Below are 14457 nucleotides of genomic sequence, written 5' to 3' on the forward strand. Positions count from 1 at the left end.
GAGGCGGAGGTTCAAAGTATATGTAAGCAGAGCTATCAAAGCAGCTTTAATGTCGTTCGGACATTGACCAAACCCTCGCATTAAATGAGAGGAACGAACATGGCGACGCCAGAAGAGAGTCATATATCGATATATATAATATATATGGGAGAAGACGATGTCTTATCCGCCGCCATGAAGTTACATGAATGCCCTGAGCTCGAGAGAAAAGGTGGGTAGATTACCGAGAAGCAAACACTGTATTTTGTTTTCCTTGGTGGAAATCTGAACCATATTATGAACATGGGTGAAATGTACTTGGTCCAATCGCCACCTGATGGAAGAGGAGGAAACATTGATGCCACAATGAAGTAGATCGAGAGAGAGAGAGAGAGAAAACATTGATGCTACAAATGGAAGAGTGATGTATTTATGGATCTTAGGGGAAGTAAATGCATCGAAGAACTCCACACCTCAATGTGAGAGTCAATTAGTCTTCGTGTGTCGGACGGATCCAATGGTATTAAATGGGGAATCGAATAACAGTAAGCGATCTTTCTGCTCATACAATAATTTTCTTTTCTTTTTTTGCAGATGACAAAATGATGGATGGGTTACAAATACCGAAAAAGAAAGAGAGATCATTTATTGTTCTTTACGTTCTCCTCGAAAAGGACAAAAAAAATACCAAAAATATTTATTGAATCTGTACATCGATATGAATACGTAGTCATCCATAAATTTCGACAATACCAACCATGACGAGGAATGTGCAGACCTCAGGAACGCAAATATAACGACGAAAATTGAACAAAATGGCAACAAAAATGAAAGAAATGTTTCATCAATGCCAGCAATCCACCATCGGAATCTCGTCCATGACTTCCGACCCCGGACCAAGCTTGATATCATTCTCCAAAGGCGGCAAGTTCAAGTCCAAAAGCTTCTCTCTCCGCTCCACCGGCTTCTCCGCCGCCAGGATGAGGCCGGAGCCGCCGGTTGTTGTGGCTCTGTGCCGCCTCATGTGGCCTCCCAGGGCCTGCCCTATGGCGAACTCGACACCGCAGATGGAGCACTCGTGCACCCTTCGCTTGGCGGCCGCCCCGGCTTGCGCTTGACCGTGGCCGTGGCCGTCCAGCCTCGGCTTCTTGTGGCTCGCTCGGTGACCGCCGAGCGATTGGAACGAAGGGAACTGCCGGTTGCATGTTCTGCACTCGAACACCCGCTCCGACGACGACTGCACCAAGTAGTCGCTCTCTTCTGTTCCGCTGCCGCTGCGTCCTCGTGAAAGAAGCAACATGACGTTGGCCATGTTGATGCAGGCCACTTGTTTCTCTCCCTCTCCTCCTCCAAATCTGCATCTCTTCATGTCTCACTCGAGAACCAAAAGGGTTTACAGAGAGAAGCGAAGGTGATGCAAAGGATGAAGCGAACGACTCGAGACTGATATTTAATGCAGGCTGTTCTTTTGTGGCTTGACTAAGCTGCACATCGGAGGACGATCTGGTGGACACGTTAATGGCAGCTGCTAAACGTGAAGTACGTGGTTGCCCCCCTCAAGAAGGAACCCAACGGATCAACACAAAAATGTGATATCGCATGAAACTTGCTTCTAAAGACTACCGTCTGTGTGATCAGAGGAGCCTGCATGCATGCTGCAAATTACTTTTACACTGTAATAATATTAGCTCGCCTGCATCGCCCTTTGAAGTCAGCATGAGCTTCGCTTATCAGATTCTTCCCTCACTAGTCTCCTTACCCGCATGCAGTTACGTTCTTAGCTGAGGAAGGAGACATGTATGTATGATCATCACGTTGGATCCACGAGAACTAACTCGAGTTGCAGCTTCATGTCTTAGATTGTTACTGGTTGCAATGGAACTTTTAGGTGGAAGACATGTAGGTGGATCGTGTTTGACTTTAGTGCGTACTATAACAATGCGGAGTCAATGAGGTGGGGAATCCATTGTTTAATGTCAGGCTGCGTGTTCTCGTCATGGCTTCCGTAGCGCAGCAATCTTAAAATGCATCAGACTGCTTCTCGTGGAAAGCAAAGGCCAATTTCGGCTTCCGTTTACTAAGAGAGGATGAAACTTCGAGTTATGTTGATGAGGAGGTCAGCAAGAAAACGATGGGCTCTTAGACTCGCGAAAGTCTAAGCGAAATTATAATAGCCGAATGAGAAGGCGTGTGACATGATACGTAATAATGCCTTGAGATCAACGTAAGGACGTTCTGTAGCGAATCATCCATCTTGCTGGGGAACTCCAAGCACCAAAGCTAAGCCTTTGCTTGCACACGAATCCATCTACCATCAATTTCTTTTGATTAATCGATTTCAGCTTTTGCGTTCGAGTCCTCGAGCAAACAAGAGGGAAGACCTGACGAGGCATTAAACTGCTGCAAGAACACACAGGAGAGACGTGGGTTTGGTCAACTCTTCGTTTCTCGGAAGCCAAGTTGACAGCGGCTACTCTCTCAGACCGTGTCGGATGTTTGTCGGTCTACCCTCAGAATTCCAATTCCAACAGCGCGCCGCAAACACCATTTCTTGTTTCTGAAACTTTTTCTCACACAAAGACCACAAGGGGGGTATAAGACAGGTGTGATCAACCTCCGTTCACGAGTTCCACCCCAGAGCAGAGCAAGCACCATTTAGCTACGTTTAACTGTCACCAGTTCTACCATGGGCAATCTACAAGCATATGGATCATAGATTTCATGCAAAGGAACCACAGGGCAACGATTTCATTAGCAAATATAAATGATCCATATATATAAAAAAAGAGAGAACAATTAACGAGCCATTTGTTCCTTTTATAAATAGACAACTGCTGCTCCTGCCAATTGTCAATTGTCAATTGCCAATTGATCTTATTCTCGGCATCTACTTTTACAAAATCCAGTGCAGTTTTGCATGATGTTGTTTCGACACATTGAGAATGTAACTCTAGCTCACCCCAGGAGTTTTGTGTTGGAAGAGGCATTCAATGCATGCAATTGCAGAAATAAACCACCTCTTGGCCATCAAATCTGACGATAGAAAAATTGAACCTAATTCGATGTCTCTCGATACCCATCTTTTTCGGCATCCAGGAATAGAGGAAGAAAGCAGTTCCCAAACCATTTCAGGGTGGCAATCTACCAGACAGGTAGCGAGACAACTTATCTCGTAGTATGCTTCCATTGTCATCTGTTATGTCACAGAATTGTTGTTTGTAACTCGTGTCATGTTCGTCGGACGACGAGGGCATCACGTCTCTGACTTCATCTTCCAAGTCGATTGCTATGTTGTGCAGCAAGCAGCAAACGTAAATTATTCTTGGAAGTCTATGCTTGTCAGGCCTCCACATTTCACCCTGAATGATCTTCCACATTCCTTTCAGCCTTGCCAGTGCCCTCTGGGCCACCATCCTTGTTGCGGAAAGTCTTTTGTTGAACTCGATTTTGGCATCTGCGAGGTCCTTCCCTTGGTAAGGAGTGAGAAGCCATGGAAGAAGCGGGAAGCCTGAATCACCAATTACGTACTCTCTCACTTCTAATTTTTCAGGAAGCTCTACTTTCTCTCCGTTCAGCCTCGTACCTTTCTCGCACATTTTGAAGAAGCCTGAGCTTTGTAACACTGGTACTTCGTTCATGCTCCCAGGCCAACCTGTGATTATGTCTCGGAATCTCAAATCGGGATCAACAACAGCTTGCAATACCATGCTGTGTTTCTTCTCATAATCAACCCACACCTTGTTAGAAGCATCCACCGAAGGCAGGCACATCATGATATGAGTGGTGTCAATGGCACCGCAACAGTTTGGCAAACCTTGAATCTCTTCAAACTTGGACTTAATATCTTCCATCTCCGGAGACGTTGGCCATTTCAGATGGTAGATACCTCTCTCTTCCATAGCTTCCACAAACCGCCAAGTTACCTGAGAAACAGTTGAGTGGTTCATCCCAAATGACACTCCAATATTCAATAGCGATTCACCAGAGCTTAATCTTCTCAAAGCAATAGCTACTTGATCTTCTAGGGAGAGGATTTTGCCATCTGTGAAAGCAAAATTTGATGTTCTCGCCATCAAGTCATCCCTGACCAATGAGCATATGTAGTTGAAAGTCTTCCTTGATATCTTGAAGATCGATTCAAACTTTCTCGGTTCTTTGGATAAGTGTCCTGGAAGCATCGAGGGAAGAAGGTCACCATATGCTTGAATCATCATAAGAGCATGGTAGACCGACTAATTGAAATTTCATCACCACATACATGTCCATACATTGTGAAGGAGGACTATCACAAACCAGAGATGATACATGTTGACCACAAAAAACACGGTCAAGAGTTAAGCAGATTGCTTATGCATGAATTTTGCGATTAACATGACAAAGACGGCACTATCACCTTACCTAATCCACACCAAATACCTACAACCAGAGACCGGAGGCAGTTTGCTCCATAAAACTCAATACAGAATTTCGTAAACTAGTTATTGGTCACTTGTTACATAAATATAGTTAGAGACCATAATAGAATGATCTTGTACCAGTCTATGCTCGGACCAGTAAAAGATGGTTGATATGTTGCATGCCTACTGGTATTTGAAACTATACTTTGTTTGTCACAAGACTCACAACCACATCAACTATTGCATAAAGGCGAATTTTCATGTTAAACCCGCCATCTCTTATCATGGTTTTGATGATAGAAAAACAATGATAGGCTGAGGAATTAACTCCTGTAGTAGTTGATTCATCAATGTTTTACATCCAACACAAGGCAACTAATGTGAACAAACAAGAAAAAACCAAACATAACAAGCCTAACAAGCTCCATGGGGGGATGTAGATGACACCCGTAAAGTCTTGAAGATTGATGCTATGAGTTTAACTAGATTGAATTTGTATGACATAAGGCTCAAATAGCTCATATAGGCCAAATACACTCCGGATGGATCATAATTGGACTGATTATTATCCAAAATGAAAGGTCTCAGTACAATGATGTAATGAACAAAAGCGTTATTTTTGTTCCTGATAATTGAGATATACAAGGAATGATTTATAGTAAATTTTATCTTAACTATTTTCTTGTGATTATCAAATCAATAATTTAGACCGACAAAAAAGTTTTATGTCAAATAATTTATTTTCTATTGTAGGTTGCCCTGTCTTGAATGTTAACACATCATATATTCCCAATAAGACCAGTTATGAAATTTCCAATGAAATGAATCAAGAGGATAATCCATTTTTCCTGTCTGGAATTTTCCTCCTGATGAGCCAGATCAATTGTTGACGTCCAAATGGAGACTACTATAACCTCTAAGAAAATCCTAAACCAACGGAAATGGCCGCAAGAAGCTACCGCAATCTTGCATATGCAAAGTAATAGTAAGTTAAAACAATGCAGAAAATGCTATGCCATAATTCAAATGATTGTCAATTTCACTCAAAACACAAGTAAGCTAACTGGAAGGAGTAGAAATAATGGTTATAGACGTAACACGTAAAGCCAATATTAAAAGAAAACATTTTACTGAGAGTATACAGCTTATAAGGCAAACTTGTACTTGCTAACATCAGCTAACAATAACGAGAAGTTTTCTAGTCTAATTAGAAAAAGGTCTTCGATTTGATCCCAAATATTCAATCTGAAATATCTGAAATGTCATTAAAAAATTATCTCAATAGATAATTTAGAAATTCTGCAACAGTTATGCAACAGAAAGTCCCTCGATTATGAAACCTATAGCTGCAAGTTCATATAAATAGTTTGGACATTCATTTGCGGGGAAGATTGGCCAACTGAGTGTAATAAGAGAAAACATTAGTTTACTTAATTAAAAGGTTAAGATGCATAGCTAACATAGTATTTATTTGATGCTCATTGGTTAAAGAACTCAAGTGTGAGCAATAGTGCCATCGTTAGATTGCCCCTGTGTGACTTGAGAGTTAAAAGTTTGAACCATAAAAGTAATCTTTGTACTTGCATAGTTAAATTTACATACGTCAACTCTCCTCAGATTCTGTATTTGCGGAGCCTCATGCATTTGGCTTTCTTTTCAGTTAGAATATCTCAGGGTGCAAACACTGACACCAAGGGAAGTCAAGAGTTTTGTTTTAGTATCATCATAATATTCAGAACTTCGTATGAAAAGTTGATACCATGAACTTGAAATGAGAATGATTTTTGACATCAATGTGACTTTACTGTCTGATAATTGTCAGTCACTGGGCCAGTAAATTATTAGAAAGAAAAACTATGAAAACCAAAATGTGCAGTGGCAGAGACCAAGCTATGTACTACACCAGAGAACCTTGAAGTATTGAACAAACTGCCTGATAGATGAAACTTAATAATAAACTTTATGCTTTACAGTCAAAGATGTAGGACTTCTGCGGTGACTATTTGCTACATGTAAACTTCATTTTTCAGGAATTCTGACAAGTGTCACCTTTTAATGTGCTTGTTCATAAAAAAACACAAACACTCCAGGAACTCTGATTTCTGTGAGTGTCCAAATGTGTGGCATTTACATATCTTCCTAAAGTGTTTATTCAAAGAATACTTTGGTGATTGTGTTGGAAGTATTTGAAGTTCTGTTTTTGTTGTCAAACTTCTCTTTTTATTTTTCTTGTAAGTAATATGCCATGTTCATAAGTTATTGAAAGAAAGGATCATTCATTTTTTCATAGTTCTTTGTAAGTATAGCTGAAAGCCCACCTTTTTGCTTATGAAATGTAGAGATAAAATAAAAGGATCACCCATGAAGACATTTTGGGAGAAAACATAAAAGAAAACAGAACATGTTGCACAAGGTAATGTCTGCAAGCAGGCTACCGCAACATATTTTCGCATATGCATATGCATTTATGTCAACTTTATACTTAAAGAAATTATTGGCATTAAGAAAAAAATACAGTTAACATTAGTTGCAAATCATGACAACTTCAATTTACAATGAGAAGCTATGGTCATATGAAAATCTATGGGATTATATGAATAGGTAGTAAGTAATAGCTAAGCATTTAACGCAATTTTGTCATGTGCAGATAAAAGAAAGAAAGAATCAGGAAGGAGGGAAATGCATATGCAACCTTTTTATGAGGGCTCACACAAGTAAGAAGGTCTCATATGTCTTATGCAACAACGAAACCTCATGTGAAACTCAAGAACACAAATGAATAACGACAATCCACAAGATAAGCAACATCACAGTCAGTCTATCACCAAGGATTACACACTCCAGTGAGGGCTGCACATGGTCATAAGAACCTTGTCGGTTGACATGTACAGTGTCAAACAAATTAGCAGCATAGAGTATTGGGACAAGGGAATTCCAAAAAGGCTTTTGGCTATCACAGAGAGCATGGTAATCCAACATGCGCCAGGAAACCAAAAGTGCCACTGCAACAATCAACTTTTGGCCAACATAAACTGTGTTCATCCTGATTTATCATTGGAACACTATATATTTGCTCCTCTAATTGCAAACTAAAAGACCACTTCTCTTATTTCTCTATTGTTTATCGCTTAGATGAGACAATTCTAGTTTGTTCCGGTAAACTTTATAGCTCATAGCCTTGATGAATCCAAGTGAAATGGGTTCTCAATTTAGTATGTTTTTCATCAGGTTGGTATATAACCAAATTTGAGTTCTGATGACTTCAGGATATGTTTTATGTGTAAGCCTGTGAACACATTCACTTGACATGTATTTGTAATATGACAGTATAATTCACCTATGGAACCTTTTTTGGACACCATCTGGTGTCTTTATAACATCCTCCTTGAACATCTGAACGTCGATACCTGAAGCATGTGCAGAGACATCATAGAATATCTCTCTTCTATGGCATAATTTCATCTAACTGAATTTCAAAAAGCCAACCAAGAGAAGTTTCAGTCAAGCAAAATGAAAAGATCAAAGATATTTCAATTTGAGATGGTACTATCCAGTCAAGCAAAATGAAAAGATCAATGAGAAGCCTGAAATCTCATTGTTGAAGTTGATCTACACCCTTTAAAGTGTCTCCACAAAAATCATGAAATATGAATCCCATTTGTCTGTCCAAATTCTTTCCAATGACTTGTTGATTGAGCAAACATAATTAATCCTTGATATTTCTGATATATGGTACTTTAACAAGTACCAATATGGAATTTTAAGCAAATTAACTGACAGATGATTTTGGAAAAATCTCAACGTTGATTAACAGGCTATAACCAGCTAATAGGGAATTGAGGGCCATGTTAAGTGCATAATCTTTTGGAGTGGATGGAACTGGGCTTAAATGAAGGTTGAGATTTTGAAAGGTGAATGAATGAGCATAGTGAACCTTTCTTATACAGTGTCAACAGCCTCATGCATGAGGCTTTCTTCCCCCGAAAAGCCACATGTTATTATTTTGACAATGGTTTAAAAAAATTTCACATCCTATTGATGACAAGTCCCAAACAACCAGAGAAAATTCACGACTTGGCAATAAGAACATTAGCAAAATTTTCAAAATTCTGTTAGTAGGAAAAGCACTGGAAGTATGATCAAGAAAAATCTTTGGATAGCATCTGAGGGCTGAGGGTGCTGCTAAGTAGGCACTTCCGGTCTTCGATAATCTCGGTATGTTTGATAATTTAGTTAATTCTCTGAGAAGATCATTCCTTTGGAAAGTGAAAGGGAGCATAGATAAGGAACACATGAATCAAAATGCATACATTTTATCCTATTTCATGGAATGAAATTCTTAGAAATATAAGGAATATGCCTTTAAGCACTTATTGGCACATTCCGGATGGTAAATAGTAGAACAGTTAATTTCAGAGGAAGCTTATTATGTTACAGGTACTTTTAATTTAATTTAGCACATTTGAAAACCTAAGCAAGAGCTGAAAATTTAGCGACATAAATCAGTTATCCTGATTATGTATGGTTCAGGAGGCTTAAGAGTGCTACAGAAAATCATGCAAAAAGCATGTGAAATAGACACATTGATGGATCTCCAAGATCCAATTCTACTATTGCTGATAACATAACAGCGTGGCTATTAATCAAAGATCCTAGTAACCCATTCGATGGCAACTTGTGGCAATAACTCGGTGTAGACAAATTTAAGAAAATAAAACTTTTAAGGCCCTCAACTTCTTCCTAGACTTCCCTTCATTTACTTTCGGCTTGTACTATATATGTTTAGGATTTCATCATGTCAAAATAGTCCATTAATGATAAGCAAAGTAACTCCAACCAAAAATGTACATGCTTCTTAGAGATCATAGCTTCCATACAGTGACATAATCATAAAGTTCTAAAGACTGACATCTGATTTAGGTGTTGCTAGAAACACAAGCAAAAGAAGTTATTCCTTCTCATTGGACCGATTAAGCATCCACTTGTAAGATTTGAGATGCCAATATGTTCGTGACCTTTCGAGCATTATCATTTCCTACGTTAAGAAAATCTATAGTAGCAACGATTTTCGTTACATGATCCACCCAAAATTTGGGCAGAACATAGACCGTGCTCTTTGATTTAACCAAACTCCATTTGGGATGGCAAAATAAAGAGATGAATCTACCAGCGATGTTTTACAGCTGATTACAGCATCAAATGCTTGATTCATAACATTGAGAGTCGAAACTATTTCTAAGGATATATGCAAGCCACTTCAAGAACATAACTTTTAGTCATTGACATGCGGCTACCCCAATTAAAAGTTCTCATGCTAGATGTTAACAAATACCAAGTTTAGGCACGATGATATTGATGGATAAGAAACAATTAACTGAGAATTAAGTTTCTAATCGATACCCATATGCATTACCGAAAGAACTCGAGAAACCCAATCCAACAAGCCAAAGTACATGATACCCATCGACTGTAATCGAACTATTACAACACACACTTGCCCACTCGAGGTCGCTGATCCCACGAGATGGAAGAAAAGATAACGAACGAGAGCAAACAAGAACAAGATCGACGAAAGAGAGGAACCTGTAATCCTTCTCGAGAAGTCGTCCCACCAGTCACCACTTCCCGGCGCCGCAGCCGTGACCCTGGCCGCGGCGTTCTTCTCTGCCCTCTTCCTCTTCTTGAGCCCTCTCACCGGGCCCATGATCACGGCTCTTCCACCAAGAACTCGACACGGAAGCTCCGCAAACCCCACCGACAGGGTCCAGAAAGGATCGAACGACACCAAAGAAATCGAATTAGAAGAAGGGAGAGACGGAGACGAACAGGTCCGCAAGCTGCTTCCTTTAAGACGAGCGAAGAGCAGGGGAAGAATATAAAGGAGATCAGTGGGGACAGGATGTGGACAGCGACCAAGTGTGGCTGGAGGAGGCATGCAAGGCCAGTTATGGAGCAGGAAAGGAGGAGGGAGGAAGAGGAAAAGGTTGGTGGGAGAGCGAATGTTATGGTTGGGGACTGGTGGTGGTGGTGCTGCTGCTGCTGCTTCTATAGCATGCACAACACCACCATGGCTCCATGGATGAGTGGGTACGAAAAGGATTGAGACAGCAAGCAAAGCAAATCAGTATCTAATGAGGACCCTTCATCGTGTGTGTATGAGAGAGAGAGAGAGAGAGAGAGAGAGAGAGAGAGTTTCTCCATATGGGCAGTGCAGCCGGCAAATAGGGGAGGAGGGACTCCTTTGCACTGGTTGTACCATGTTGTCAAGGTCTTGGCTTGGACTCGGAGATCTTGGGCCAGACCACCTCCTCCGTTCCTCGGCTGGATCATGATCACTGTTTTGTAACCAGGGTTTGAATCGCTGGTACAATGTACATGATGGGGTTCATCTTTTATATCTAGGTAGGTCATCATGAATTGGTAACAGTGTCAAAGACTTCCTTTCTTAGAAAACATGGAAAGACAAGTATTGATGAGATTGCACCCTCCTCCCTCGGGCATGCAATTGGATCCATCCATCGGCTGCCTAGATTTGGGAAATGGGGATCGTCTGCGACGGGCATAGGGTTCGTTGGTTGGTTGACCAGGGTGGCTCAGATTTGGACTGCGGGCTTTTAGTCTATAGCACTTGCGATGCCAGAAATGCCCCCATCACATACAAGTGATGTATGTACTATGCGGACTTCGTTGTGGCATCACCATCATCATGATTTCATAGTATTCGTATTCACATCGTCGATGTTGATGATCTCTCCATGTCATTCATAACTACTATCAGTGGTAATAAGAATGGATTCAGATCCTTACAACGTTGGGGGGCAATGGCGATTATAGCACCCATGTCGCATGCGTAACATAAACACAAGGGTCACGCTTAACACACCGTTGGCCACCACGGCTGGGGATCGTGATCCACCGGTCGACACGTTGTACGCGTGGCACCGCGAGGATGTCACGAAGCCCAGCATTTCGATCTGGTGTCAGCTGACGACTCGCCGTTCTCCGTGTTCCGTGTTGGGCAGCAGCACAGCGATCCACCGGAATAGCCGCCCTCGCTGGGCTCCATCCCTTGATTCCGACTTCCAGGCGCTCTAATCGGCTCGTTTGACCGCATGAAGTACGAGGGAGATGATTGATTAATAATCTAATTAGCATATCAATTAAAACATCGGTGCAGATGAGGAATTATGTTCACATTTCATCAAAAAAACGCAACAACATTAAACTTAACAAGCCTGTGGCTGTAAGGATGTTGTAGGACCCCGTCATCGGCTTCAACGTTGAGAGCAAACCTTATCCACCGCCCAAGATGGACGCATTTGTTTCCCTGTTACCGTGGACCCGAGCAGGTCAACGTACCTTCGTCGCCATGTCTATGTAATCCCACGATACGAGTTCGTATGGCCCTGGATTAATTGCTCGCTGACTCGGTCAACTTACGCCCTTGATTAATTACATTGGCTGCACCGTCCGTGGCTTCTGGAGACAGCAATCTCTCCATGTCGATGTGGTCCGGTATGTGCAACTTCCACATCAGTATCTCTGGCGTTCTAATCTTTTTCAAATGTGCATTTTAAAGTGTGTGCTTCTCCGAAAGGTTCTTGGTAGTTTAATTATCTGCTGTTAGTGGTTTCTGACTTGTTTTCGCTGGTGATCTGCACAACTCCAGCGGAAGATGCCCGTGTCACCTTTTCAGCCCACCCCGGTCGTGGCATCGGAGTTCTTTATTCGTGTGAGCTAACGAATCTTTCCGATCTGCTGACACAGAGATGACGAAGAACGATGATGCAACAAGTTATGTGAAGCCGAGATAAGAAGGCCGAGTCAGCTACTACATCTCCAGGAAGCAAGGTTATTTTTCCTGCATCCATCAATCTTTTATGTTATATTGTTGATGGATCGAGTTTCATATCATCGTTTTGGTGATGGATGAAGAAGATCAGATTATTTGTTGAGGCCATCCACTGTTAGCACTCGCAGTGTCCGTCTGCTACGTACCATCGCCGCATGTAGCGTTTACTCGGAAGGAGATTCAAGTCAAACCAGCTCCGCGTGGTCTAAGAAGAAAAGCGACAGATGATTTTGGACTCGCGTCCTTCCACAATGTTTCTTCCTACGGTGCGAAGCAATAACGAATAAGCACCAAGTCATGGGAGAACCTTCCGAGAAGCTGCAGCAGTCTGAACCTAGAACACACTCGAAGTTGTTCCCTCTGGATTTTTCTGAAAGTTTCCGGCGTTTTACGCGGCCGTGTGGATAAGTTCTGCAATGTATTAATAGCAGAGCCACTCGACTAATCTTCTACGTTCTTGGTAAGTGTAGAAACATATCTCGGTGCAAGGCGTTAAGTGAAAGGTGTCGACGCATCGGGCTGCTCGATGAAGCGGGGAATGGATTCGGAAAATGCTGAGCCGTTGCTGTCACTCTCACTGGGCGTTGAGCCTGGGAAGAAACGCCGGAGGACGAAGGCGGCCGACGGCGTCTTCCAGTGCAAGACCTGCGGTCGCCAGTTCCCGACGTTCCAAGCGCTGGGCGGCCACCGGACTAGCCACAAGCGCCCTTGCCGCGTGCACCGGTGCTTTCTCTGCGGCGCGGGTTTCGCTATGGGGCGAGCCTTGGGCGGTCATATGCGGGGACACAAGGCCATGGGTGATAAGGAGCCGAAGCAGAGCGATCAGAAGAAGAAGCCCGACACGGACATGGCTCCTCTGGAGTTCGACCTGTCTGAGGTGGTCCGCAGGAGTAGTTCCCACTCTCAGCTGCTTCAGTTGTTCGTTTAGAAGACCGTGTGATTATATCTTAGAAACTCCATACGTGTAGACAGAATTTGATTACAAGAAAAATGTTATCTGCTCTGTCAAATCTTCTCTAGCTTCTCATCGACTACGAAAACCAAGTCGTTTCTCTTCTCTGTCGTCGGAGCTTAGACTGCACAAACACTGGTTTTTTAGCCCATGTTCTGCCCTGTTAATTGGTTAACATATTCTTCTCTTCTAAGCTTCAAATTTACCGCTACAAGTTTAATGCTGCTCATGATGCTGAGAAGTACCAGTAACAAGGCTCAGAAGTATCACGTCCTAATCCAATATGCACATGAAGCAGACAATTCTTTAGTCTCGTCTCGGTCAAACACCGGAATGCACTAACCAAACAAGGAAGCAGCATACCTGTCATCCTGTGGAGGTAGTAGTAGACGATGTGCGAGCTCAGCAATTTTTTCTTGCATTCAGGTCTAATGCCATGCCAATTCTTTCCAAGCAACCGGAGACATCTTGTGGAAACTTAAGCTCGGCTGGGAAGCTTCAGCTAATTTCTTGGGTTGACTCGTATCTGATCCGAAGGTTGACGCTCTGCACCTCAAGGTGGAAGCTTCTATGTATGATGAGTTGCAGTCAAGCATTCCATCCTCGGTGTAAGCATCTTTATACGTGAGTGAGGGTATTCACATACATATTGCATAAGGTACCTGGTCAAATTATCTTTAGAGCATTTCGGTGAAGAGAACGCTCCGAACAAACTCTCTTCCGTGTCTTCTCCTCCTCCATTTCTGCCTTCCGCAGAAATAGAAGGCGATACCAGCCGTTCAGGACGACAAGTCCACAAATAGCCACTGCAGGTGTACAAATACCTCCTCCGCTATCTTCTTCCTCATTCCAACAGCAACACGAGCTCAGTGCGTGCACGCACACTAAATCTTATATAGCCGGACATCCAAAGTCGAGGTAGACGATTACCATGGCAATCGCGAAGACCAGCTACTTGGCGATCGCTTGCCTGTGCTTGCTTCTACTGACAGCACCGGCAACGTCCGATACTATGTCGCCGGCAGCGACGTCGGATGGTCTCTCGCCGCCGAGTGGAACCGTCTCCTCCAGCTCCAACGCATGTCTTCACCAGTGCGTCGCAGCGGGCAACTGGAAAGCGTTTTGCAATCTCAGATGCTTCCTCGGGGCGGGCGGCGACGCGAGTAAGTCATAGTTGGCGTTGTTTACGTACCCCTTCTGGCGCTCTCTCACCCCATCGTCTCCGAATGAATTACTTGGCTCAAGATTGGTTGTCGTGTTTCCTTGTTCTGCAGAAA

The 14457-nt window shown here is 42.7% G+C and overlaps 2 protein-coding genes across 2 annotated transcripts; both read right to left on the reverse strand.

Annotated features, from left to right (window-relative positions):
* Window positions 1-602: 602 nt before the first annotated feature.
* Window positions 603-1538, reverse strand: LOC103986098 (zinc finger protein ZAT12-like). The gene has a single exon (XM_009403981.3). The coding sequence runs from the start codon at window positions 1346-1348 to the stop codon at window positions 824-826; it is 525 nt and encodes a 174-aa protein (XP_009402256.2). The 5' UTR covers window positions 1349-1538; the 3' UTR covers window positions 603-823.
* Window positions 1539-2696: 1158 nt separating this feature from the next.
* On the reverse strand, window positions 2697-10753 carry LOC103986096 (protein ALP1-like). The gene is made up of 2 exons (XM_009403980.3): window positions 9960-10753; window positions 2697-4147 (listed from the first exon to the last, which is right to left on the reverse strand). The coding sequence occupies exons 1-2, from the start codon at window positions 10309-10311 to the stop codon at window positions 3108-3110; spliced, it is 1392 nt and encodes a 463-aa protein (XP_009402255.2). The 5' UTR covers window positions 10312-10753; the 3' UTR covers window positions 2697-3107.
* Window positions 10754-14457: the final 3704 nt, after the last annotated feature.

Source organism: Musa acuminata, chromosome BXJ1-5, assembly GCF_036884655.1.
Source record: "Musa acuminata AAA Group cultivar baxijiao chromosome BXJ1-5, Cavendish_Baxijiao_AAA, whole genome shotgun sequence".
Lineage (NCBI taxonomy): Eukaryota > Viridiplantae > Streptophyta > Magnoliopsida > Zingiberales > Musaceae > Musa > Musa acuminata.

What these genes read in the sequence shown, in the direction of transcription:
- LOC103986098 (XM_009403981.3), bottom strand. Translation starts at nt 1,348, where the DNA reads ATGAAGAGATGCAGATTTGGAGGAGGAGAGGGAGAGAAACAAGTGGCC.
- LOC103986096 (XM_009403980.3), bottom strand. Translation starts at nt 10,311, where the DNA reads ATGCCTCCTCCAGCCACACTTGGTCGCTGTCCACATCCTGTCCCCACT. An exon ending in CTTCTCGAGAAGGATTACAG is followed by an intron (nt 4,148 to 9,959) that starts GTTCCTCTCTTT and finishes CGATGCTTCCAG; the next exon opens with GACACTTATCCAAAGAACCG.